Source organism: Theropithecus gelada, chromosome 4 (assembly GCF_003255815.1).
Source record: "Theropithecus gelada isolate Dixy chromosome 4, Tgel_1.0, whole genome shotgun sequence".
NCBI classification, from domain to species: domain Eukaryota; kingdom Metazoa; phylum Chordata; class Mammalia; order Primates; family Cercopithecidae; genus Theropithecus; species Theropithecus gelada.
In genome coordinates, this window is record NC_037671.1 from 88,444,742 (window position 1) to 88,472,657 (window position 27,916).

At 43.7% G+C, this 27,916-nt stretch overlaps 1 protein-coding gene across 4 annotated transcripts in view; it reads left to right on the forward strand.

Annotated features, from left to right (window-relative positions):
* ANKRD6 (ankyrin repeat domain 6) overlaps positions 1-27,916 on the forward strand; it is a 202,799-nt gene that overhangs the window by 119,475 nt on the left and 55,408 nt on the right. For 3 of the 4 annotated variants that reach the window (XM_025384541.1, XM_025384542.1, XM_025384543.1), the window contains exon 2: positions 16,662-16,924. In XM_025384541.1, coding sequence (XP_025240326.1) covers positions 16,805-16,924 — 120 coding nt within the window. In that variant the 5' untranslated portion in view covers positions 16,662-16,804. Of the gene's footprint in view, positions 1-12,113; positions 12,721-16,661; positions 16,925-27,916 lie in introns of those variants that run through there. The other variant, XM_025384540.1, reaches the window with a different exon arrangement.

The following is a 27,916-nucleotide window of genomic DNA, read 5'->3' on the forward strand; positions in this document are numbered from 1 at the left end:
AAATATATGTATGCATACCTATGTCCTAGTAATTCTGCTGTTAGGTATATATGGTGTATATATATATGTGTCTGTATATTCACCAAGAGATATGCATATAAGAATATTTATAACAGCACCACTATTTTTTTTTAATACACAGAATGTAAGATTACCCAAAATCTCTTCAACAGAAGAATGGATAAATGAGTTGTGATATATTCACATAATAGAACTCTATATAGCAGTGAGAATGAAAGAATTATAACAACATTGGATAAATTTCACAAATAAGACCTTGAGTGAAAGAAGCCAGATGGGAAAGAATGTATCCTATGTGGTTCTGGTCATATAAAGTTCAAATATGGGCAAAACTGACCTGCAATAGTAAGACCAGGACAGTGACTACTCTTGGGGGTAGTGATTGGAAGGGGTGTGGGAGGCTGCTGAATACTGGTTAGTCTTTTCTTGACTGAAGTGCTAGTTACACGGGTACATTCTGTTAGAAAGTTCTACATGCTGTAAGTGTACACTTTTCTGTATATTAGAATTTTTTAAAGAATGAGTAGACCAGATGCAGTGGCTCACACCTGTAATCCCACCAGTTTGGGAGGTGGAGGAGGGGGGGGACCACTTAAGGTCAGGAGTTCGAGACCAACCCGGCCAACATGGTGAAACCCCATTTCTACTAAAAATTCAAAAATTAGCAGGGCATAGTGGCAGGCGCCTGTAGTCCCAGCTACTCGGGAGGCTGAGGCAGGAGAATCACTTGAACTTGGGAGGCAGAGGCTGCAGTGAGCAAAGATCTCACTACTGCACTCCAGCCTGGGCGACAGAGACAAAAAATAAAACAAAAAACAACAAAAATAAAAAGAATGACAGTATAGGTATGCACACATACATATACATAATTGGTTTCATGTTTTCCCTATCTCTAGTTCTAAAATAAATCTTAAACATGATACAGACTATGGAAATGTAATAAATTCAATCAGAGAGAATCCCTTTGTTAATTCAGCAAATATCTGAAGAACAGAGCCTGGGCTGGGAGGAAGTCTTCCTGTTAGGAAAGGGTTGGGATTTGAGAATGCCTCAGGGATGGGAGGGACTGAGTTAGAGCCCCCACCCGTCATCCGTCATCCGTAGCTGGGTCTTTTCCTCATGCTCACTGTCTTTTCATGTTGTCCTTCCTCCTTTGCTTGTCCTCTCCTACCCCCAGCTCTTCCTGCCTTTTTGCTGTCACCCTCTTCCCACGATGTTCTTTGTTTTGACATTGGACTAGATATAAATTATCATCAAAGAGGCGATCTGCCTGAGGTTGGGGAATGTGCAGGACTGTCCTTGCCCAGGGCTTTGGGAGATCCCCCAGGAAAAGGGTTGTCAGGACTGGAATGTCCTCCCAGGAGAAGGTCTGTGGATTTTCCCTGCAAAGTACTCCCCAAAGACTGGGTCCCAGGCGCCTGAGATCAGGGAAGAGGCAAGCCCAAGAGAGAAAGCTCCACCATCTACCATAGCAAATGCAGATTATGGAGAGAAGACCAAGCCTTTTGCTATGAGATCATAGGGGAAGGGGCACAGGGTTAACCTGGGACTATTCACAGAAGGATCTTAAGCTTTGTAATTTCTCAGGTTATTTTGGATCCTGCCTCCTGAAGACTGCTGAATCTCAGCTAATTATATTTTTGTTGTAGAAATAATTTGCCTATGATAATAATGAGACTATCCTGAGAGAGATGTTTATTTTAAGACTCTTTAAAACTCTCAGGAATAAATATCCTTGGGGCTGATTCTGGGCATTAAAAACACAATTCAAGGTGGGTTTCATTTCTGTTCCTGTGGCCTTCACATTAGGAACCTTTTCTTATAAAGATACGGCAGAATTTTGATTTTAAATAATTTATGATAATGGATACTGTTGACAATTTAGTGTGTTTGTCATGTGACATAATTATTGGTTAAAGAATGTAGTGGACCAAACTTGCTCATAGCTAATCTGTGGCTGAAACTTAAAATATGGACAATATCCAGTTTGGAAGAAAGCCTTACCTAGGAAATAATAGATATAACCAGAGTTAGGGAGATGCTGACTGAAGGTAAGTTGACTTCAGACAGGGTATTCTTGCAAAGCATGTCCTCCACCTAACTGGAGCATTACCTTCCTTGGGGGTCGGAGTCCACCAGGTCAGAGTGCCTCTTCTTGCCGTGGACTGTGCATGCACGTGGTTAATCATCATGTGTGATGACATGAGTATAGGAGAGGACCCTCGGGGCCTCCCTGATGGCCAGCTGTACCTGAAGTCCTCCTAGTCCCCCTAACCTGCAGGGACACTTGATCTCAGCAAAGCTCAGTGCTGAAGCCAAATACTGTGTCATGCGATGTGCTGAGTAAGGCCCAGAGACCAAATGAGGATTTGGGCAGCCCTTGGGAACTATGAAGAAGAGGTGAAGGTTTAAGAGACAGAAGAAGGAGTAGATGTTGGGAAGGGCTTGGAAATCTAATTGGAGAATTTAGCCTCTTGTCGACTTTACATAGGCATACATACACGCTAATATTTACTGAGTGCTTTTTCTGTGCCAAGTGCCGTGCTTATCTACTCCCTTGGGAGTAGCTCCCTAGCGTATCCTCCTAGCTACCCTATGGAGTCAGCAGCTATCATTATTATCCCCATTTTTGTAGATGAGGACATTAAGGCCCAAGGAAGTTAGTCATATAACCTGCCTAGGGCCATGAAGCACATTCTATGGGTGGACTGTTTAAATAGAGCCTCTCCTTCCCTTGCTTCTCCCGACTCCTGCCTCAGCTAACCTTGGAAGAAAATTGAGAAGGGGACCTAGCAGAGTCTTTTGTGGATAGTGGTGTGGACAGTCCATGCAGTACAGGTGTTTCCAGATCATAATATCACCTCTCACAGGTGGTAGACATTATCAGCATACAATCACACCTAACCTGGACATGCGTGTTGATAGCTGCAGAGAGCTGTGAGAGAAGGTCATGTGGGTTAGGGAGAGTGGGGGATGAGAGGGAAGAGCAGCATGTCATAGTGTCTGGAATTTCTAGCATCAGATGGATGTCCTTTCAAGAAATGCCTCAATGGCAGAATGATTGAATAAAATGGGACTCCTGGAATGAAAACCAGGCCCAGAAGAGTTAGAAACACCATTTCTGGAGGAGGATCACACAACTGACTGATAGCAGAAGCAAGTATGTGTTGCTGGGAGAGGTTGAGCATGTGCCTGAGGATTGTGGGCTCACTGACTTGCAGGTGTCCTCCAGCCCTGGGAGAAGGCCTCTGTCCTCTGTGGGACAGCATAGAAGAAATACTGTTGGAAACCAAATTAGAGTAGTAAATCACAGTTGGTGTTTACTTCTGAGTAGATATTCATGTTTATCCCAGGCTTCCCTTTGCCGTATTCGGGACTGTGTTTGCAGGATTAGAGTCAGACATTTAATTCCTTGCTAGCAGAGCAGCTTGCTGGTTTTTTCAAGCTTATGGTGAAGAATTGGAAAGTGGCAGGCTGACATGCTCATTTCAGTTCAGTGGTGTTTCCTGTGGGAGACTCCTGAGGACTCAACCTGCCTCAGCTGGCAGCTAGAGAGACCCCCGCCAGGGTGCCTCTCACCCTCATCAGCAGGACCCACTTCTGCTGGCATCATGCCCATATCAGGTGCTTCCCCAGCTTACTTTCTCCCTCACAAAGGAATGAGTGATGGATAATTAATATGTAGAAGTACATATAAAGTGTATGAAATTGTATGAAGGATATGTAGCCAGTAGGACTATTCTTAGCCCCTGGAACCTGACCATCCCTCAAACAGCAGCAAGGGACCATTAGGTTACAAAGTATTTACAGGTGTTGAAGTGACAAATTGGAGCTCTGATTCTTGGCCCTAAAGATGGGGGTGTATTAGTGACTTTAAAAAGGCAGCACAGCCTGTGATTTTCAGTGGCTGAGACAATTGGTGAAGAGTTACTGAGCATCCGTTATGTAGAAGGCATTCCTATTTCCTCTGACCACTGTAACAAACCACTACAAACGACATGGCTGGAAACAATAGACACTTATGCTCTCACAGTTCTGGAGGGCAGAGTCTGAAATCAAGCTGTTGGTGTTGGTGAGGTCACACTGCCTCTGGAGGAGACTCTTCCCTTGTATCCTCCATTCTCTGGTAGCTCCAGGGTTCCTTGGCTTGTGGCCATATCACTGCAGTCTCTGCCTCTGTGGTCACATGGCCTCTTTTTCTTCTGTCTCAAAACTCTGCCTCTCTTATGAAGGACACATGTGACTACCTACCCAGATAATCCAGGACATCCATGGATTAACTTAATCACATCTCTTTTTTTTGTCATATAAATTAATAAATTAATATGGATTCTGGGGACTAAGACATGGACATGTCTTTTGGGGACCCACCATTCAGTTCACTATAGAATTCTATTAGTTTTCTATAGTGGAAACATGGAAAAATAAGAGAAGGTACTTGCTCTCTAAGAGTCTGTAATGCAGTTGGGTGAATATAGATGTGTTTATTTATCCAGTAAGCATGTATTGTTTCCATGCCACGTGTTGTTCATGTGACAGGCTGTGTGATTGCAGTGAACTTACATAGTGGAATGAGACACAGCCCCTGTGCTGGAGAAGCTCAGAGTCTGAGAGGAAAGACATGGTACACAAGAGTAACCTGAGAGAATTTCAGTCTCTCATGGTCCAGTATTTGTAAGAAGATATTCAAAGAAGCACAATCCGAAGATCAAAATTAGCTTGTAAAAGAATTTTAATAATTTCTTGTTCTCAAAAGTAAAGGAAACCCAATATATAACCCCATAGTACAATGTTCATATCCTGGTTTTCTCTCCTAATTCTCTCACATTCCCCCATTCTGCATGGCACATTCATTTCTCCCTCTCCCCTTTCTCTCCATCCTCTCCTCCCTCCCCCTCTCTCCCCCTCTCCCCCGCCTCAGTGCTTTGTTATATAGATGGGCTTAGCCTCCCTTGACAAGTCGGCCTTCTTCTCTCTCATCTCTCCCACTTGTCCTCTAAGTCTACATCCTAAAGCCCAGGAACTTCTCTGGTTAGGACAGTCTCCTTAGAAGGAGAGGCACATGGGAAGCCTTTTTACTCAGAATGTAAGAAGAGAGGCCAGCAGTACTGACATCACACAATTGCAGTCCAGTTTGGTAAGTATTACAGTGAGATTTAAAAAATACATTATTTTGTGCTGGCCTCATTCAATTTTTGCAGCAACCCAGTGGGTAAAAACTGTAGTTATTCCTGTTTTATACATAAGGAAGTGGGCTTATAGTCATTAAGAAACTTGCTCAAAATCAGTAGCAGATCTGGGATTTGAAATCAGGGCAGGGGATTTCACCCTTGTGACTTTGGAGGTTGGAAGAGTATTAGGAGAATCTTTAAGAGGAGGACATCTTTGAATCAGGTATCTTTGAAGGCTAAGAAGGAGTTTAGACAAGCTCTAAAGAGAATTCTAAGCAAAAATGACATGGTTGGGCTTTCAAGGTGCTCTAAATACCTTTTGGCCAAGTTAGGGTGCAGAATGCAGTGGGACGAGGTATCAGAAGAAAAGGTGGTTGGAAACAGACTGGGATGAGACTATGCATGGATTTGTATATTGCTGGACTTTGTACTGGGGGAATGTGTGTCACTGAGGGTTACAGGCAGAGGAGAAACACAATCACATTTGTGTTGTGAAAAGAGCATTGTAACATCAGGGATCACATCAATCAAGGTGGGGGACGAGAGGGCAGGACTTGAGGCAGGGAGAGTAACATGGCAGAATGGCTTTTACATGCAAATTCAGCCCATAATTAGCAGTCCCACTAGCCCCCTGTATGGTCTGTTTACATAAAACACTGACAAGAAGCACAGAGGAAGAGCGGTCCATAGATAAAGGCACCATAGACCTAGCAACCACCGCCAGCAATCTGCTCCCTGGCAAGTGGGCACGGTGGCAGTGGCTCCTACTGCATTGCAGCTCAGCTGTCTGTTCTCAACCTTTGCCATCTTGAAATAAACTGAAGGGGAAGGGCTAGATTCTCATTATCCCTTTCTTCTAACACTGACACATCAGAAAGCAGGAACTTGCCTCTCATTGGCTCATTGCCCTCTAAGATCCAGAGAGAGCACAGAGAATTTAATCACCATGGGCTCAATGGTTCTGTCTTTCCTGGGAGTCAAGTTTAAGAAATCCCAAGAACTAGCTGACCAGGTTGTGCTGACTTGTTTAAAGTTATCTTTTATTGAGGACCTATTTTGAGACAAAGCAGACTGACTATCTGAATCCTGAATATTAGTCTGGCTTTGGCTTCTGTTTTTCCCTAAGTGAAAACCCATCTGCAGAAGCAGATTTCCATATATAAGCTGAAACCTGCTTTACCTCTTGTCCCAATTTCTAAGTTTAGATAATCACAAACAGAATTTCAAGAAACATTTCCAACATTCAGTTAGAGACCGTTGCAATAACCCAGGTAAGAAATGATGACAACTTAAGGCAGTGGCAGTACAACTAGAGAAGGTGGAACAGATCAAGGAACATCTAAACAGTAACCATGTAATCATGCTTATGTTATCTGAGCACTTTCTATGTGCCGGGCGTTGAATAAAATGTGCGTTATCTCATTCAATCTTTACAACAACTTAATGAGGTAGGAACTGTTATCCTTTCTGTTTTACACATGCAGAAACAGACTCAGAGTCATTAAGAAATTTGCCCAAAGTAAGTGGCAGAGCTGGGATTTGAGTCCAGGCAGTCTGACTTCAAAGCTTATATTTTTAGTCTCTATGCCTTACTGTCTCAAATCAGGATGATTTGGTGGTTTAGTGAATGAGGGGTGGGGGAAGGGGGAAGAAGAAAAATGGGAGGAATGTTCCAGATTAGGGAAATGGGTAGCTAGATCAAAGATGGAGCCCCTCATCAAGGTGAGGACACAGGAAAAGGAACAGGTTTGGGAGGAAGGATGGTGATTTGGTTGTGAATACATTGATAGGGGACATCCAAGGAAGATGTCTTGTAGGTGGTTGGGTGTTTAAATATAGAGCTTCAGAGAACGTGATTGAGGGTAAAGAAGTAGACTTGGAGGAATCTGTATCTAGGCAGCAGAGGAGCACGTGAGCAGCAGGGAGGGGGAGCACTAAGATCTAGAGAATAAAATGAGCAGAGAAGATGCCCAAAAACCTCAAGGACCTGCAACATATAGCATATCAGTGAAAGAAGCATTCAGTGGAAGAAAGGAATCATCCAAGTGATGGTTAGGAGAATGAGGAGAGAATGGCTCACAGGAACCAAGGAGGGGGAATTTTGAGGGAGGGGTGGTGGCAGGGCCCAATGCAACAGATAAATAATGTAAAGGAAAACAAAAGTTACTATCGCATTTGGCAATTACGTCAATGTAAAACCAGCCAGTGTGAGTGCAACATGTTACAGACGTGTTAGAACAGGGGTCCCTAACCCCCAGACCACGGACCAGTACTGGTCCGTGGCCTGTTAGGAACCTTGCTGCACAGCAGGAGGTGAGCAGGAGGCAAGCTGGTGAAGCTTCATCTGTATTTACAGCTGCTCCGGATCACTTGCATTACTGCCTGAGCTCCACCTCCTGTCAGATCAGCGGCAGCGTTAGATTCTTATAGGAGTGTGAATCCTACTGTGAACTGCACATGCAAGGGATCTAGGTCACACACTCCTTATGAAAATCTAATGCCTGATGATCTGTCACTGTCTCCTATCACCCCCATATGGAACTATCTAGTTGCAGGAAAACAAGCTCAGGGCTCCCACTCATTCTACATTATGGTGAGTTATATAATTTCATCACATATTACAATGTAATAATAGAAATAAAGTGTACCATAAATGTAATGTACTTGGATCATCCTGAAACTATCCTTCCCCACTGCTGGTTTGTGGAAAAACTGTCTTCCATGAAACCGGTCTTTGGTGCCAAAAAGGTTGAGGACTGCTGTGTTAGAAGACAGTATAGACATTTCTTACAAAGCTAAATGCTGTGCTGCCATATTACCCAGCAATTGTACTCCTTGGTATTTATGCAAATGAGATAGAACTTATGTCCACACAAACCTGCACATGAATATTTATAGCATTTTTATTTGTAATTGCTGAAACTTGAAAGCAACCAAAGAAAGTGTCCTTCAATAGATGAATGGAAAAGCAAATTGTAGTACAATGGAATATTATGGTATACATGGAATATTATTCAGCACCAGAAAGAAATGAGCCATGAAAAGGCAAGGAGGAACCTTAAATGCATATTACTAGGGGAAATAAGCCATTCTGAAAAGGCTACACACTGTATGATTCCAGCCACATGGAATTACAGAAAAAGCAAAACTCTGGAGAGAGTAAAAAGATCGGTGGTTGCTGGGAGCTTTGGGGCAAGAGAGGGATGAATAGGCAGAGCACAGGGGAGTTTTAGGGCAGTGAAACTACTCTTTGTGGTACTTTAATGGCAGATGCATGGTATTTTGCATTTGTCAAAACCCATGGAACTGTAGAACACAGAATGAACCCTGATGCAAACCACAGACTCTAGTTAATAATACTGTATCAATATTGACTCATCAGTTGTAACAAATGTATCACACTGATACAAGATGTTATTAAAAGGGAAAGCTGTAGGGGTGGGGGTGGGCAAAGGGCTATATGAGAACTCTGAACTTTCTGCCCAATTTTTCTGTAAACTTAAAATTGCTCTAAAACATAGTCTATCAATGAAGATAAAAAGGAGAGGAAAGGATGGAATAGAAGAAATAAATGAAGGAGGAAACAGGGTAGGAAGAAAGAGAAAGCCATGCACATACAATCTTGAGAGTATAGCATAAAACCATAATTATAATTAATTCTGCATGCTTGTGTTACAAGAAGAGCAAAAATATGACTAGCCACTCTTCTTACCAACTCCTAGGGCTCTCCATCACAAGTGCAAGATAAGTTCAAGTAATTTGGCGTGATGTGAAAATTTTTCACTGCCTGACTGCCGCCTCATTTTCCAACACCATCGCTGGTCTTTGCTGTGTGTTACAAGCTCCAGCTGCAGTTGTCTCTTTGCCTTTCTTTGCTACTCATGACACATACTTTCAGACCACTCTGCCTTTTTGCTCTTGCTGTTTCCTCTGCCTGTGTCTTCTCCCCTTCTAACCTAACCAGATCCTACCTCCTCTAACACACTACCTTCTCTGTGAAAACTTTCCTGACCTCTTTTCACCCCAGCACAGCAAGCAAGAATGATCCCTCTCCCAGTTTCCACAGTTCCTTGTGTCTATTTCTTCAACATATGCTTGGTACACCACAAAATACATAACAAAAATGTTTCAGTGGAAAAACTGGGGACAGAAAAGCCAGATCAGAGCAGATTTAAGGAGTGGGTAGAAGTTGAGATTTGAGTACATAGAATTGGTTTTATTGTGATGCTGCGTTAATTATTTTGATTTGTCTTTAGCATTTGGGTCTTTACCTAACAGGGGTTGAGGGTGATGAGAAGAAATTCCCAGAGTGGCTGTGGTGCTGTCCAATGCTTTGGTGCTGACAGACCTGTGTCACTGAATAAGGGATGCCTCTAGAGTCGTAATTTATCTGGCCCCAGAAACTGTAGTCCTCTATTTTGAGGGGGAAGGGAGAGAGGAGAATGACCACATTCCCTCTCTGTTATCTCTTAGACAGTCTGGAGCCATAGCCTGCCTCATGTATTTGGAAAGGAAAATGATTAGTTGACTAGGTGAGTACCTCATATATTTCTTATGGGATCACAGGCTCCTGAAGACCAATTGATGACCAAAAATAAATTGGTTATTGGTTTTTCTGTCATTCATTAAATGAACATTAAAGGCCAACTGTGTTCCCAGCACCATGATAGGCTCTGGGTATACAAGATGACCAAAATGGAGTTCCTGCCATAAGGAGTTAATATAACCAGGGAGACCAACCTTGAGCCAATAACAGCAATTATGCTGTGTCTTAGTCTGTTTGAGCTACCATAATAAAATACCACATACTGGGTGGATTAAACAACAGAAATTTATTTTCTTCCAATTCTACTTTCCAGTTCTTCTGGCTAGAAGTCCCAGATCAAAGTCCAACAGGGTTCAGTTTCTGGTGATGGCTGTCTTCTTGGCTTGCAGATGGGCTGTTTTGTCCTCACATGGCTGTTCTTCATTGTGTGCACACCAGAGTACATGCACAAGCATGAGTGCACTAATTCTATCAGATCAGGGTCCCACCTTTATGACCAAATTCACCTTAATTATCTCCTATTTCCAAATACAGTCACACTGGGGCTTTGGGCTTCCACATATGAACTGGGGGGACACAATTCAGTTCATAGCAGAAGCTTATAGAAAACTGTAGGTGCTGTCCAGGCACGGTGGTTCACGCCTGTAATCCCAGCACTTTGGGAGGCTGAGGCAGGCAGATCACCTGAGGTCAGGAGTTCGAGACCAGCCTGCCCAACATGGTGAAACCCCATCTCTACTAAAAATACAAAAATCAGCCAGGCATCATGGTAGTCATCTGTAATCCCAGCTACTTGGGAAGCTGAGGCAGGAGAATCGCTTGAACCTGGGAGGCAGAGGTTGCAGTGAGCCGAGATCGCACCATTGCACTCCAGGCTGGGGGAAAAGAGTGAGACTTTCTCAAAAAAAAAAAAAGAAAAAACTGTAGGTGCACACATGAGGGAATGATCATCTTGTCTAGGGAAAGGCAGGGACGGCAGAAGGCTTAGCAGAGATAACACTTGGTCTGAACTTTGAGCATGTGCGTGGTCATTTGCCAAGTGATGGGAGTGCCCACCCCTGACCTGGAGGCTCTGGTGGTCTAGCAGTGCTAGTCGGTCAATAAGTTATTGATATATATAAAAAGGGGAGGTCTCTACCTCCTAAGCCTTCTGTCAGTCACATCTTTATTCAGTGATGTGTGCTTATTCCTCCTATGTGAGTTTTACATCTGTAAGCAGCTTTTCTTGGTAGGGTATGTCACGGGTTTCCTGAATAATATTCAGATGTCACTCAGCTTTCACTGCAACAGCCCCTATGCCTCCTGCAGAGGTGGTTATTTCAGAAGATTCAGTGACTGTCAGAGTTAGAAGAAGAGAGTTATTGTGCTTTAAATGGCTCAAGAAATAAACATACATGTTTCTTTGTGACAGTGGGGTGTATATAATGAGTCATGGGCTTGCTAAAGCAGAGCATATCCACCCTGTCATTTCCCTTCTTTTGCAAATTGTCCTGGTGGGCACCAGGTTCCGTGATCAGTCAGTGCTGAGTGTCCTCATGGGTAGTGCTGTATTAGGGGTCCTACCTGTGGGAGTAGATCTTCTCAGAAGGAGGAAGTGTCCTGGAAGCTGTAAGAAAATGAACCACTCTTTGCTTTATTCTTCCTTCCCACTCAGTTTACACTTACCTTCTGGCAACTGGGCTTTTGGGCCCGGATCATGGCTTTTCAGTGGTCAGATGATGAGTTTCTTTAACATAGGGATTGAGTCATATTCCTCTCTGTTGTAGCCTCACTTGTCCCTCAGTGATGATCACAGTAACCCAGTAGTGATTGCTTTTGGATAAACTAGTATGAGGGTTGTGTACTTTTTTTTTTTTTAGCTTGTGTTATTCTGCTGGCAATTTGTTTCCCCAGTGGGATTCAGCCTCTTTGCAATGCACCTGCCAGAGTCTCCAGCTATTCTCCTGCCCTTGGTGTAAGCCAAATGACGACCAAAGCAGAATTGCAGTCCATTCCATTGCCCCATTACCCTTGGGGAAATAGGGCAAGGCTTTAGGACGACGGGTGGTAAGAGGGTTTGTGCTGACAGAGTAGAGTAATTTTCCCGTCTCTGAGACCAACAATTCTATCTTTAGAGACAGAGAGGAAAATGTGGGGATATTGGCTCAAATCAAAATGAAAGCCCTCTCCTTTCTATGATGTCTCCAGGTGGGTGTTGGATTTCTGTTGTTTCAACAAGTGGGCTGGAGCACACGATTGCGAGTTTAGGGCAGTCGACAGCACTCGGAACAGCTTCTGAAGGGGCTCTGCTCCCTATTTACTCCCTTCCCCCTTCCCTGCAGAAACTGTTCAGAGGAGCATTTGTGAGACAAACGTTGGGAACAGCTGCTCAGCCAGACCCTTGTCTCCTGTGCTGCCGCAGTCACTGTGCTGGAACTCTGCTGAGGAGGGTGGAGTGTCTGGGCTCTGCTGCTCCCACAAAGCAAACGTTTTCCTGTTTTCTTGGAGGCAGTTTGTTACAGATTTCAACCCTTTCTGCATCCCTCCCTCCCTTACAACACGAATGCTCATCTTTTCTTGCATTACTGCTGAAATAATGCAAACTTCGTTTCTCTGTCATCTGAGCATCATTCAGAAATGTTCCTCTGATCTGTGAATTGTTCCCTGACTTCAATCGGGGCAGTGTTACAGGTCCTCTGCTGGCAGGAGGGAGCAGTCCGTCAAAATCTGCAGACACAAGACTTTCAGAAGCTGTGACGAGCAGACTAGCAAGCCACAAAACATTGCAAGCTGAATGGATGTCTTAATAAGCTTTTAGATGTGATTTGGCCAGCATCGGCAGAGGAGGCTAAAGGGAAAAGGCAGCGAGCATTATAACGTAAATCACTGCAGATTTGCTGGGAGTGACAGCCCTAGGAAGCTAATGATCTCTCCAGGAAAGAATTGACCACAGTTGTCCAGAAACTGAACACGATGTAGAACAGAGAGGACAGCCCCTCGGATGTGAGTACCATCTCTTCAACACAAGGTTTGGAGCAGTAGGAGCAAAGCTAGTTGTTATAGCTGATGGCGCTCCATAGCCACCGATTCCTGGGTGCCTGTGGGCCATCTCTGGGTGGGTTGTACATACTGCCTGACTGGGACTTTTATTTGCAGATCTCTTCTGGAATATTTTGCCTGTCGGGAGACAGATGTGTAGTGGCTTTAGGATATTGGCAAATTCTCCAAAGTGTAGAAGAATTTGTTGTAAAGCCCCAAGAAAACAGCAAAAGCAAACCTTATAGACCTTTTTCTGTAAAAAGAAAACTGATTGCATCACAGACAAGCAGCTGTGTGACCCTCTGGTATTTGTGATGACAGACAAAAGAATTAGCAAATTACAGAGCAACAAAAATGGGGCAGTGGGCTGGGAGGAAGGAGGGAAATCTTAGGAAGCTTAATCCCTATCTAGATTCAGGATATGCATTGCATACTTATGCTCATGTGTTTATTTCCTTTTGGCTTAAGGAATGGGCAGCATGTTTGCGTTTAAGGTTTTCCTTCAGAATGCTGTGAAAAATGAGCATTGTGACAAAGAGGGATGTAATTGATAGGCTTGGGGCAGAATACATTTCTCACTGCCAGCAGTGGGAAGTATCTTGAATGATAGCTGATCTACCTGTAAGAGGAGGCTCAGATACAAGGAGGGGATGAACTGCTACAGCCGAGGTAGCCAACAGGTTGGCATGAAGTTTAACTCATTGATTCCAGACTGGTTTCACCCCTCTATTCCCTTCCCCTCCCAGTTTACTGTCAGGGGTTCCCCCATCCCTTCTTAAACTGCTCCCCACCCCTGCAATACACACACCTCTGTCTGGTCCAGTTTGTCGGGTCAGAACATCAGATGAGAAGCAGAGTGTCTTCTCACTCTAAGGGATGGGGGATCATTGTTCTAGATGGGAGGTAAGGATATGGGGTTTAGGAACAGTGACCATGAGGGAGGGAGAGAGGTGGTGTCTCTGCTTGGCCTGCACTTGGTATCTCTGCTGAGCCTGCACCCACACCCAAGGCTGAAGGTGCAGGAAGAAGCAGAAATAGAAGACCCTCATTTGATACCCTCCCACCCACAAACTGTGTGTAAATGCCCCTGCAGGTAAAGGCTGGAGATCCTAGTAAGGAGGCGATTACTGGGCTTAAATTGAAAATGAGGTTGAGATGTCCAAGCACATAGGGATGGTGTTGGCAACAGACTAGGAATTGTAAAGCTGGGGTTCTGTTCCTGATCTTGCACGCAGTTTTCTGTATGACTCTGGTAGGGGGAGTATCCAAAATCCTGTGCGAGGGACCTGTTCTCGAGGCTGCTCTGCAGGTGCTTTGATTATGGTGGAGGGGATGGAGTGAGAGTGAGGAACATTCTTAAGTAGCTGTAACTGAAAAGCAAAAAATAGAAGGGTGTTTCTGCTTGGCCAATGTTTTCTCACCACTGTAGTATTTTTCTATCTTTAACCAAACAAAAAGGAAAATTAATGTGGGCTGTACTTGCAAAGGGCTGTTTACCAGTGGTAATTATCTAAACAAGGCTATCTCAGTAGCCTGCAGCTATGGCATAAGTGTACTTCAGTCTCAGTATCCAGGAGGCTGAATTCATTGCATGGGGCTGGAGGGTGGGAGGGGAGTGGCTATCAATTTACTATGGGCCAGCTGGACCCCTGCATCCATTGCTGAGGAGGCTGTACAGCACTGCTGGTATGGAGCTTGTGACCTCAGCTGATGGGCTGTACTGAGGTTGCAGCAAAAAAACCTCTACCCTCAGGGCCTAAGCCATGGAGCAGAATGAGTAGAATGAGTAGAATTTTAGCCATGATAATATTTGTATGAACTGGGCCATTGTACGTGAGACATTCAAATACCCCTTGCAAGAAAGGTTCTGGAATGGAAGGGGGCCTTTGGGTCTAGGTCTAGAGATAACAAATGGGTCGATGAGGGGAAGGGTGTGATTGTGGAAGGGAGATCATTTCGTAAGTCATGGCTAATACTCTGTATTTTCTTGCCGTTTAGGCCTGGAGTGATTTTGCAATATTTGGGCAAACAGAGCAGAAGTTCAGTATAATTGGTTTGAACGAACCACAGATTACCTGAATGAAAAGAGGCAATGCAGCTATGTTTCTAAAAACAAACCACTTCCAAATAGTGTAACGGTCTGGGAAACATAAAGCCCAGACTGTAGCCATTCAGTGCGACCATGAGAATTTTCAAAGGCATTTCCAGTTCCATTTCTTTCAGTGTTTTGAGTCTCAACTTTATTCATTTTTTTTTTTTTTGGCTCTATTTCTGGCATATCCCAGGGATCTCAGACCATGACTCACCAAGCTGCTTTAGAGCAGACCCTTTGCCAGATTCGTTGTGCTTCTAATGACCCAGTGAGCAGGAGCAGGATGGGTTCGCGAGGGTTCCTCTCTCTTTCCCTGGTATTCTTTACCTACATTTTGAGCAACAGATGGAGAACGATGAGAAAGTTTGATAATTCACAAGAGTGGGGGTAAGAATTATTTCCGAAGTTGTAGTATTCACATCTGGACCATACTTTTGCATAATAAAATACCCTCTTTAATACCCGCCACAGTCCTGGGAGATAAATGTTCTCGTGTCTGTTTTATACGTGGGCATTTAACCCTAGCCTCACAGAGTGGTTGGCCAAACAACCTGCCTGAATGCCACAGTGAACGAGTTCAAACAGGATGTGGTCCAGGGCTTTCCAGCCATATCATGGCCAATTCCTTAATCTTTAGAGACTGAAAGGATATTTGGGTGTGCTTGGGAACAAATGTAAGGGATGGCTGCGTCTTCCAGACTTTCAAAGTTAGGATGTGTGGTAGGGTTTGGGTTGAAGGGTGGTATCTCTGTTGTAGCATTCTCTTTCCATTTGCATATACTAGTATTTTTAATAAGTATCTTTTAAAATACAAAGAAGCCCTCACTTCCTTGCTGTTCTAGCAGGACTGGATTAGACATTTAAGTATTTCTTCTTCTGCCCAAAGAACCCTTCACCCTTGAAGTAATTACCAATGGCTTTGGTTGGGTCTAATGGCAGCCCAGGTATAGTGGGGGGAGTCCCAGTCTTTAAAATTCTATTCATTTTGCTATGTGGTAGGAAGAAATCAGTTTGCTACTAGTTCCTACCCTCCAGATCACTGCTCTGCGACAGGGCTTTAGTGTTCTGTAGGTGGGTTTGGTGCCACTTCTTTTCCTCCTGTTAGCAAGGAAGCAACATGACCAGCCCCCTGCATTGGCAGAGCCCCTGTTAGTGTTTAGCATCTGTGTTGTCCCTAAGGTGGATTGTTTCAGCCACTTGGAACCAGGAATCGGCCCGGGCCTGTGCCCAGCTCTCCATCTGTTCCAGAACTCGGGAACTATACTATTTACAGTGAGAAAAGGATGAAGGGAGAGAACTGCAGTAAATGCTAGGAGAAAGCCCCAAAGAGAGAACCCACTCAGCAGGGTCTCTGTGGGGTGTGTTCCACAGGCCGCTGACCCACTGGGGAAGCGGCACATTAGCCATGGTGGACGCACAAAACCCAGCCAGGGGCCCTTTGGTGATCACACACAGTACAGTTCCCTGCCAAAGGCAGTGTGTAAACCAGGTGGTGCTTAGGGGATTATACCAGGCCTCCACTCCCTGGGAGAAAAACAGAGCAAACCTTGCAATTCTGGCCATACTATTCCGGAGGATGTCCCTGATGGGGGAAGAAGGGAGGGAGGTTGGCACATTCTGCTGCCTTCCACTTGGAAGTTCTGTTCAGGGGCTTTGCTGTGGAGTGTGCTTCCTGTGTGTTGTGTCCTGCCTCCCACAGCTCCCCCCGCTGCAACCTGCAAGCAGCAGAATGCCTTAAAATCAGAGAGAAGAGGTGTGACCTGTCCTTGTGTGTCAAGTGGCCCTGATGGCAGCTTTGTTTTGTAACCCCTAGGTCCCGAAGATGGCATATTCATAAAGATACCTTCTGATGATTGTGAACATCTTTACCTGTGGGTGCCAGGCCGGGCCAGTGACTTCGTGTTGAGCTGAAGGAACTTGTCTACCGCTTCCCTGAAAACCTTTCTTTCCTAATTCATGAGCCAGCAAGATGCAGTCGCTGCACTTTCAGAGCGCCTTCTCATAGCTGCGTACAAAGGCCAAACAGAGAATGTGGTTCAGCTCATCAACAAGGGCGCCAAGGTAGCGGTTACCAAGGTAACAAGAGAAAAATACGCTGTAGCCATTCCCTGGGAACTGGCCTACCTCTTAACCATTGTCTGAAAAACCGCTGTGTTTGGTTCGCAGCTTTCAAAGAACTGGCTTTTCTTCCAGTGATGGAGGTTTGGGGAGAATGAGGATTATTAAGAATGCTTTATTGCCATCTTTCAAGTGGAGGACTTGTAATTAGCATTTGACAGTCTTTAAAATCATGGTGGCTTTTCTCACCTATTTCTTTAGCCAAATGGAGAGGAGATCTCTTGGGAGAAGTTGGGACACAAAAGCTTACTGGACAGAGTGTATGATAATCATGTTAGATGGGCCTCCCGGGGAGGTGGACCAGCTTGTGCACAGCCCCTCCCCTGTGCAGAGTCTCTTTGTCCCCGTCTGTATGATGACGGCCTGGACCAGATGACTGCTACAACCTCTATAGGCTTTGATTTCATGTGGGTCAGTGAAGATGTGTGGTAAGCTTTGGAGGGCATTGCTTACCCAGCGCCAACAGAGAAGGCTATGAAAGATGAGAGACCATACTGCCCAAAGGCAGTTTTGTAGCAAAGCCAAGAAAAGGCAGGCTCTGCACAGCCAGATGGAGAGTTTAAATACGCTGGCGAAGTAACCGATAGCAAGCACTTATTGAGCCCTAGTATTGCTGTAAGCACTTTACAGCCCTCTAGAAGAGATTCTCTTCTCATTCCCATTTTGGAGGTGAGGAAACTTGCCCAGGGTCCCTCAGCCTCTGAGTGGTGGAAATGCAACTTGTACTCACAGAGTCTGGCTCCGAAGCCCACCCTCCAGACCTCCCCAGAAAGAGCTGTGAAGAGGGGCAAAGTTTAATTTTCACAGAGGGTCATCTGTTAACTTCTGACTTCCTGTGGCAGATTGATCAGCTCCTATTTTCATGTTTACTTATATGCAATCTTCACATTCTATGCCGGCCTCCAGAGAGGTCTTGAGCTACTTGTAGGTCCCCATGGAGGTGAACAGGGGTCTGCACATAAATGGTGATTGGATTGTTTGGAACTGAGGGTGAAGGGAGCCTTACCTCAGAGCTCATGTGATCTATTCATAGCACTTTCCAGGGCCCAGGCAATCACAAATGGGAGAAAGCGTGGAACTCTGTAGTTAGGGCACATGCTCACAGATTTTAACTCTGCTTTGTTTGCTAATTATGCAAGTTGCTTGATTTCTTTGAGCCTCAGTTTCTTATCTGTAAAAGAGGGATAATAATGTCAGCTTTTCAGAATTGTTACAATAACAATAACTTATTTAATGCACTTAGGGCATAGTCTGCAACTTTTCTTCTATAAATAGACTTAATTATTTGCTATTCTGTAAACAGCTTTATTAAGATATAATTTACGTACATTAAATTCACCTATTTTAATTGTACAATTCAATAATTTCTAGTGTATTTACATCACCACTGCTATGCACTGAATTGTTTCTCCCCCAAATTCGTTTTTTTCAATCCTAATCCCTAATGGTATTTAGAGATAGGGCCTTTGGGAAGTAATTAGGTTTAAATGGGGTCATGAGAGTGGGGTCCTTGTGATGAAATTAATTTCTATGTAAGAAGAGGCACCAGGGTCTGCTGTCTGTCCCCCTCCCTGCTATGTGAGGACACAGTGAGAAGGTGGTCATCAGCAAGCTAGGAAAAGGGCCCCAACTAGAACCTGACCATGCGGGTACCCTGAACTCACGCATCCCAGCCTCCAGAACTGAGGAACAAATCTCTTGTTCTGGCAGCCTGAGAAGACTAATACAAGCACATTCAAATATTAGAACATTTCTGTCATCACAATTAAAAAATATATATATTTTGAGACAGTCTCTCCATCTGTTGCCCAGGCAGGAGTACAGTGGCACAAATCCTCAGCTCACTGCAACCTCCAACTCCCAGGTTCAAGTGATTCTTGTGCCTCACCCTCCCATGTAGCTGGGACTACAGGCACATACCACCACGCCTGCCTAATTTTTGTATTTCGAGTAGAGATCAGGTTTCACCATGTTGGGCCAGGCTGGTCTCGAACTCCTGATCTCAGGTGATCCACCCGCCTCGGCCTCCCAAAGCGCTGGGATTACAGGCATGAGCCACCGCACCTGGCTTCTAGTAAAAATCATCATACCCATTAGCTGTCACTCCCCATTCCCACCCCCAGCTCCTGGCAACTATGAATCTACTTTTTGTCTCTATAAACTTACCTTTTCTAGGCATTTGATATAAATAGAATCATACGGTATTTGGTCTTTTGTGTGTGACTTCTCTCACTTAGCATAAAGTTTTCAAGGTTCATCTCTGTTGTAGCATGTATCCAATAAGGACATACTATATTGTCCTTATTGCACTTAGCATGTTTTCAAGATTCACTCGTGTTGTAGCATGTACCAGAATTTCATTCCTTGTTAAGGCTGAATAATAATCCATTTTATGTATATGCCACATCTGGTTTATCCCTTCATCCACTGATGGGCACTTGGGTTGCTACTGCCTTTTGCCTGTTGTGAATAATGCTGTATGAACATGGGTGTACATGGGTGTTTGAGTCCTTGCTTTCACATCTTTTGGTTATATACTCAGAAGTGAAATATGGTAGTTCTACTTTTAAAGTTTTGGGTAACTTCCATACTGTTTTCCATGGCTGTTGCACCATTTTACAATGCTACCAACGGTGCACAAGGGTTCCCACTTTTTCACATCCTTGCCAATACTTACCTTCTGGTTTGTTTGTTTGTTTGTTTGTTTGAGACAGAGTCTCGCTCTGTTGCCCAGGCTGGAGTGCAGTCATGCGATCTTGGCTCACTGCAAGCTCCGCCTCCCAGGTTCACACCATTCTCCTGCCTCAGCCTCCTGAGTAGCTGGGATTACAGGCGCCCGCCACCATGCCCGGCTAATTTTTTTGTATTTTTAGTAGAGACGAGGTTTTACCGTGTTAGCCAGGATGGTCTCAATCTCCTGACCTCGTGATCCACCCTTCCTGGCCTCCCAAAATGCTACTGTTATTACTGACCTTCCTAATGGGTGTGAGGTGATATCTCGTTGTGGTTTTGATTTGCATGTCTCTGATTATTAGTGATGTTAAACGTCTTTTTATGTGCTTGTTTGCCATTTGTATATCATCTTTGGAGAAATGTCTATTCAAGTCCTTTGCCTATTGTTTAATCTGGTTATTTGATTTTTTTGGTGTTGAGTTGTTCTTAATATATTATTTTAATATATATATTAAGATATATATAATATATATATCTTATATTCTAATTATATAATTAGAATAAAGGATTAATATCTAGAATATATTAAGAACTCATATTTATATCTTAAAAGATATATATGTAAGATATAAATATGAGTTCTTAATATATTCTAGATATTAATCCTTTATCATATATTTGATTTGCAACATTTTTTCTCATTCTATGGTTACCTTTAGGAGTACTTTTTTAGAGCCGTTTCAGATTTACAACAAAATTTGAGAGGAAGGTCCAGAGATTTCCCAATATCTCCCGCCTCTAAACATGTTTATTTTATTTTATTTTATTTTTTTTTAATTTTTTTTTTTTTGAGACGGAGTCTCGCTCTGTCGCCCAGGCTGGAGTGCAGTGGCCAGATCTCCGCTCACTGCAAGCTCCGCCTCCCGGGTTCACGCAATTCTCCTGCCTCAGCCTCCCGAGCAGCTGGGACTACAGGCGCCCGCCACCTCGCCCGGCTTATTTTTTTGTATTTTTAGTAGAGACGGGGTTTCACCGTGTTAGCCAGGATGGTCTCGATCTCCTGACCTCGTGATCCGCCCGTCTCGGCCTCCCAAAGTGCTGGGATTACAGGCTTGAGCCACCGCGCCCGGCAAACATGTTTAACCTACCAGATTATCAACATCCCCCACCAGAGTGATACATTTGTTACAACTGATGAGCCTATACTGACACATCATTATCACCCAAAGTCCATAGTTTACATTACGGCTCATTCTTATACATTCTATGGATTTGGAAAAATGTATAATGGCATACATCCACAAGGATAGTATCATATAAATTATTTTTACTGCCCTAAAGATCCTCTGTGCTTCACCTGTTTATCCCCTTCCCTCCTCCCACCCCAATCCCTGGCAACCACTGGGTCTTCTTACTGTCTCCATAGTTTTACCTTTTTCAGAATGTCATATTGTTGGAATCATACAATATTTGGCCTTTTTATATTGGCTTCTTTCACTTAGTAATATGCGTTTAAGGTTCTTCCATGCCTTTTCATGGCTTGATAGTTCATTTCCTTTTAGGACTGAAAAATCTTCCGTTGTGTGGTTATACTACAGTTTTGGATGCATTCACCTACTGAAGAACATCTTGGTTGCTTCCAAATTTTGGTAATTATGAGTAAAGCTGCTATAAACATTCATGTGCAGTTTTTTGTGTGGACATACATTTTCAACTTTTTTCATTAGATACCAAGGAGTACAATTGCTGGATCGCATGGTAAGAGGGTTTTGTTTTGTAAGAAACTGCCAAACTGCTGCATTCCCATCAGCAATGAATGAGATTTCCTGTTGCTCCACATTCTCACCAGTATTTGGTGTTTCAGTGTTCCAGATTTGGACCGTTCTAATAGCTGTACGGGGGTATCTCATTGTTTGTAGCTTGTCTTTTTACTCTGCTGATTGTGTTCTTTGATGCACAAACGTTTTCAAGCTTGATGTCTCATTTGTCTATTTTTGCTTTTATTGTCATATGCAAGAAAACATTGCCAGATCCAACGTCGTGAAGTTTTTCCCCTTGTAGAAGCTTTATAGCTTTGGATCTTATGTTTATGCTTTTATTCCATTTTGAGTTAATTTTTTATATAGTGTAAGGTAAGGGTCCATCTTCATTTGTTTGCATGTGGGCATCCGTCTTTCCCAGGACCACTTGTTGAGGAGACTATCCTTTTCCCATTGAGTGGTCTTGGCATCTTTGCTGAAGATCATTTGACCATATACATGAAGGTTTGTTTCTATGCTTTCTATTCTATTTCACAGGTTTATATGTCTTTATTCTAATACCAACTGTTTTGATTACTGTAGCTTTTAATGTGGTTTGAAGTCAGAAAGTGTGAGCTCTTCAACTTTGTTCTTCTCAAAATTGTTGTGACTGTATATCACAGTTTTTTTGTTTTGACACAGAGCCTTACTTCGTCGCCTACGCTGGAGTACAGTGGCGCAAACATGGCTCACTGCAGCCTTAACCTCCTGGGCTCGAGCAGTCCTCCTACCTCAGCCTCCTGAGTAGCTGGTACTACAGGCATGTGTTCCACCATGCCTAGCTGATAATAATGAGCAACATCCTGGGCTTAATGCGATCCTACTGCCTCAGCCTCCCAAAATATCACAATTTAAAATCAGATGTATAATTATTGTGACTATGTAAATGCTGCTCACTGGTTAGCTGAGAATGATTACATTTTTAAAAATATGTATGATTACATTTTAAAAAATATATAGCTTATTATTTTTCCTGGAGTTGATAGTTACCCTAATTTTTTCACTTGTTTAATTTGATTTAAACTTACTGGTAAGTGTTTCATCTACTATCCAATAACTCTGTGAAACTGTTCTCAGTGCAATTCGCCCTGAGTAAACCTATTACATATTTATCAGCCCAAGTCTCTTCCTGGGGATAATCCCCTCTGGAGTCATTTATCCTTCTTTCTGATTAATCTGGGTTGCTCTCTAGTTCTGCAATCATCCTGAGAAGTCCTTTCACCTCTCCCCTGTATTAGATCCCCTGTTTGCTGGAACCCATGTCATGCTAACTTTGATACTGCGCATTCTTTGATATCTTCCTAAGAAAGGGAATATGGGCATAAATTTTTTTAGAGTCTGCATGTCTAAAAATCCTTATTCTACCCTCTTGCTTAAGTGACAATTTGGTATAGAAACTTAGACAGAGGATTATTTTGCCTAAGAACTTCAAAGGCAGTGCCTCATCTTTGAGCTTACAGGGTTGCTGTTGGGAAACTCAGCTTATAGTGTTCCTTGCAACTGCCTTCTGAAAGGCATTTTGCATCCACTCTGCCCCTTGAAGGACCTACCCATTCAGGACTCAGCTCAGGAGCCACCACCAACATGAAGTCCACCCAGTGAATGGTACCCTGGATGGAATTTGCTCTCCTCCTAATTGATGTAACTTTGTTCTCTATGCACTCTGTCCTTCATACGGCTCTGTGGGTGCTCAGAACTCCCCACTACATCATCACTGTGACCAGGGTCATAGTGTCTCTCTTACATTTATCTGTGTTTGACAGAGGAGAAAGGCACTGAATTTGGAAGCCAAAGACCTTGGTATAGGCGCCTGTTCTGCTGCTTATTAACGGCTTATTAATGTAGACCAGGGTTGCTCATCCTCAGCAACGTCACTGACATTTTGGGCCAGATCATCCTCTGCTGCTGGGGCTGTGCTGTGCATTGTAGGGTATTTAGCAGCATCCGTGGCTTCTTGCTGTAGATGCCAGTAGTACTTCCTTCCCTTAGATTTTGACAACCAAAAATGTCTCTGGACATTGACATACATCCCCTGAGCAACAAAATTGTCCCTACCTCAGAACCACGCATTAGGCCAATCATGTCAGGAGTCTCAATTTCCTCACAAACCTTACAGAGTTTTCGTAAGCACTAAATGTGATAGCACATGTTGCCATAGTTATAAAATCGAAGTGGGCCAGGCACGGTGGCTCACGCCTGTAATCCCAGCACTTTGGGAGGCCGAGACGGGCAGATCATGAGGTCAGGAGATCGAGACCATCCTGGCTAACATGGTGAAACCCCATCTCTACTAAAAAATGCAAAAAATTTTCAGGGCGTGGTGGTGGATGCCTGTTGTCCCAGCTACTTGGGAGGCTGAGGCAGGAGAATGGCGTGAACCCAGGAGGTGGAGCTCCCAGTGAGCCGAGATCACACCACTGCACTCCAGCCTAGGCGACAGAAAAAAAAAAATCTAAGTGGACATAAAATATTGATTATTTTTTAACTCTTCCAGTGCCTAGCAAGGTACTCACATAGTAGACCCATCTATGCTGAATGAGGGGAATAATGTTATTGACTGTAAATTTCTTACACTTTGATAGCAATTGCAAAGTATTAGGTACTCTTGTAAGAGCTGTACAACAATTAAATATTTTAAACCTCACCATGGCTATTATCCCCATTTTACAGATGAGGAAACTGAGGCAAGGAATGATCAGGTAACCTGCCCTGGGTTTCCCTTAGAAAGTGTCGAAACTGGTATTCAAACCCTGGCCATCTAGTTAGAGAGTGAGAGTCATTGCTCCCATAGGAGGCAAGGAGGAAAGTTCCCCTTGGCCCTTAAAGGCTCACTGAAAAATCAACATACAAACGGCAGATAAATTGTATTAGAGGCATAAAAATGTATTTAACATGTACACACAGGAGCCTTCAGAATGAGGACCCAAAAATTCAGGGGAAATTGTCCATTTTAATGCTTAGATTCAAAAGAGTGTGGACAGCCGTGTAGAAACATGATTAGACAAAAAGGGCATGATCTAATGCTGATTGCATGAGAAACCCAGCACAGCCTGTCTACGGTCTTCTTGGCCCTTCTGAGCTGAGCATTCCTGACTTCTGGGTATGAGGCAGGCCCCTCTCTGGAATCGAGAGTGTTAAGACCTACAGTCAACTAGGTCAGATAATTTCTTTATGGCCTGCTTTTACACAGAAAGGGGAGGAGGGGAAGGTTAGAGTAATATTTTTAAGTTTTATGGCTGGCTTTAGGGGTAGGAGGTTCTGGTTTCTACGACCTGCCTTGGGGGAAGAGGGATTCTAGTTTCTGTGGTTAGCCTCTGGGTAGGAGTTGAGGGGCCAGAGATAGGAGGGCAGGAAGAGGTCAGAAAAAAACTTTGTTCCTGAGGCCTTCCTTTTGGGGTATTGTTTTTTGAGCCCCAACACTGGTAACCATCATGTTTCCACTATGTGGTTTATAAGTTTAGATTGTGAACTTCCTGTGAGCTGCTGCTTATTAGAGCATACTCCTTGGCACCTGACACATCGTGGATATAATCTGCAAATGTTTTATTGACTGGGAGCTCAATCTGCTCAGGTACTTAAAAAAAATAAGCGATATCCCAATAATGGGATTGTACTTGTATAAAACATTTCCAAATTATTTTCACATATATGTTGCTTGTCCCCAGAGCCTTGTAAGATATATATGGTTTCCCTTGAGAGGAAATGAAGTCTCAGAAGGAAAGTGACTTGTTCAAATAGGGCATGCCAGAGCCCAGACGAGAACTGAAATTTCGTGGCTCCCATGGACATTTTCTCTGCCACAGAGAAGGGCATCTCTTCTGTCCTGGAGATTTTACTTCAGCTTGTAATGGATGGGTCCAGTATCTTAGTCACTAAGTAAGGGTGGGTTGTCATGCACAGGACATGTCTTCAGAGCAAGTGGGGTTGGGAGCTGGAAATTGATGTGGGAACTACATGTAAGAATTTAAAACTCATGTTTTAAGAGAAAGTCTCACTAAGAACTATGATTTTCCATTTGCACAACTTTCATATTTAGACCAGTAGTACTTCACCATGTTGACAAACACATTTTCAGCTGGAACAGGTAATCTGACAAAAGCACTGGATATGCTGAGAAGTCTGACATATCTCTGGAGCAAATTGTTAGAGACAATAATTCAGGCTCATGACCCTTCAGTTTTCTGCTACTCCTTTCACCCAAGTCACCTGTTCCTTCCCTCATTTAGGCAATATATTTTGAGCTTCAGCTGTGTACTGGTGAATAAGACAGGAAAAAACATCTTGGTCCTCACTGGAGCTTGCATTCTTGGTGAGACAGGCTAGAATTTGATACTGTTGCCTGCACTCCTATCCCTGAAGCTCCCCTTGGGTCTGTCAGCTCTCCCTCCTGGTTTTCCTCCCCAAGGTGCCTTCTCCATCTCCTTTTGCTCTTCCTGCCTCTAAAATTGGCTTTCCTCAGGCCCTCTGCACTCATCTGCTCTCCCTCTGTACACCCACTTGGCTATTCCAGCTCAAGACTGGTCACCATGTCTCCATCTCCGACTTGGCCCTGTCTCCTGATCCCCATGGCCAGCTGCCTTCATGGGCATTTTTAATTTCTTTTTTTCTTTCTTTTTTTTTTTTTTTTGAGACAAGAGTCTCACTATATTGCCCAGGCTGGTCCTAAACTTCTAGACTCAAGTGATTCTCCTCCCAGGTAACAGGGACTACAGTCATGAGCCACCATGCCCAGCCTTCCTGGGCATCTTTATGTGCAGAATCCACAGGTTCAAATTGAAGTGCCCACGCTGGAAGCTGCAACCCCTCCTGAGGCCTGGTCCTCTTCCCAAGGTCCCTTTATCAGTACAAGGGAGCCCCATTTGTGCACACCTCAAGCAGAAGCCCAAAGCCATCCTTTTTTCTTTTGGGTCTTTGACATCCCTCCACTTACGCTTCCTGTCAGTGACCAAGTGAGGCTCATTATGCTTCCTAACTTCTCTCAACTCTGTGTCTTTCTAGTTGCCCCTGCAGGCACTGCTTGAGATATTTGATACTAAAACGAAAAAATGGGATATATTTTTTCTTTGCAAGAATGCTCTGGTTTTATAAATGAACATATTCTCTCCAGTTCCCTTGTGCTTTAGTCAGATACCTTCTGATACAGCTTAATTTTGTTACCTCAATACCAACAGGTGTTTTGTCATCTGGATAAACCCTCTGCATTGCTCCTTAGTGCCAAGCATTGGCCATAACATTAGAGTTGAGAGCCTCTAGGAGTCCCCAGGCAGAGTATCTTTTCCTAGAACTATTAAGAAGCTGGTTAGCCTGGGCAACATAGTGAGACCCTGTCTCTACAGAAAATAAAAAATTAGCTGGGCATGGTGATGCACACTTGTAGTCCTAGCTACATAGGAGGCTGAGGTGGGAGGATTGCTTGAGCTCAGGAGGTTGAGGCTGCAGTGAGCCATGACTGTGCCACTGCACTCCAGCCTGGGCATCAGAGGGAAATCCTGTCTCAAAAAGCAAAACAACAAAAAAGCTGGTCCTTGGAATGTTTTACCAAAGTTTTTATCTTCTCCAAAAGGAAGTAGACAAAAGATGGTTTGATACAAGTTGGTTAAGAAGAAAATTCAGTTTCATTCATAAAATTCATCTCCATTTGATACCTACCACTCTCCCCAAGTAATGAAGTTGAAATTTAGATAATTAAGCACAAACCCCAGGGCCTAAAGAGCTTGTTTATAGAAGGTGAGCCCCCCAGAGTTCTCTGCAGAATGGCCAAGCAGAAAAATTCAGGAGGTGCAACAGGGCAGGTAGCATGGAGACCATATGGTGTGATATACTTCAGTTTAAAGAGGCAAGTCTACTTCTCTCTACAAATGTATGCCTGCATTTGTGTGAGCCAGGAGAACCACATGGGACACATGAGACTGTTAACTTTGGCTACCTAGCAAGGAAGGTGATTAGCTTTTTTTTTTCCCCTTTCCACCCCCCTCCCTTTTTTTTTTTTTTTTTTTTAAACAGAGTCTCGCTCTTTTGCTCAGGCTGGTGTGCAGTGGTGCAATCTCGGCTCACTGTAACCTCCACCTCCCAGGTTCAAGCGATTCTCCTGCCTCAGCCTCCTGAGTACCTGGGACTACAGGTGTGCACCACCACGCCCGGCTAATTTTTGTATTTTTGATAGAGATGGGGTTTTGTCATATTACCCAGGCTGATTTCAAACTCCTGGCCTCAAGTGATCTGCCCACCTTGGCCTCCCAAAGTGCTGGGATCACAGGCATGAGCTGCTGCATCCGGCCTGATTTTTTTCATTGTATTGTTTCAGTTATTAAAATAAGCATATATTAATTTTGTACTTTGTCAAATATAAAGTCAAGTTTAAAAATATGTGTTGAGTGCCTGTACCAGCAGTGGGCCAGGTGCTTGCCATATACTATCTGGTTGAAATCCTCAGCTCTGCCAAGCTGGTACTCTTAGCTCTGAGATGCCAATAAGGAAA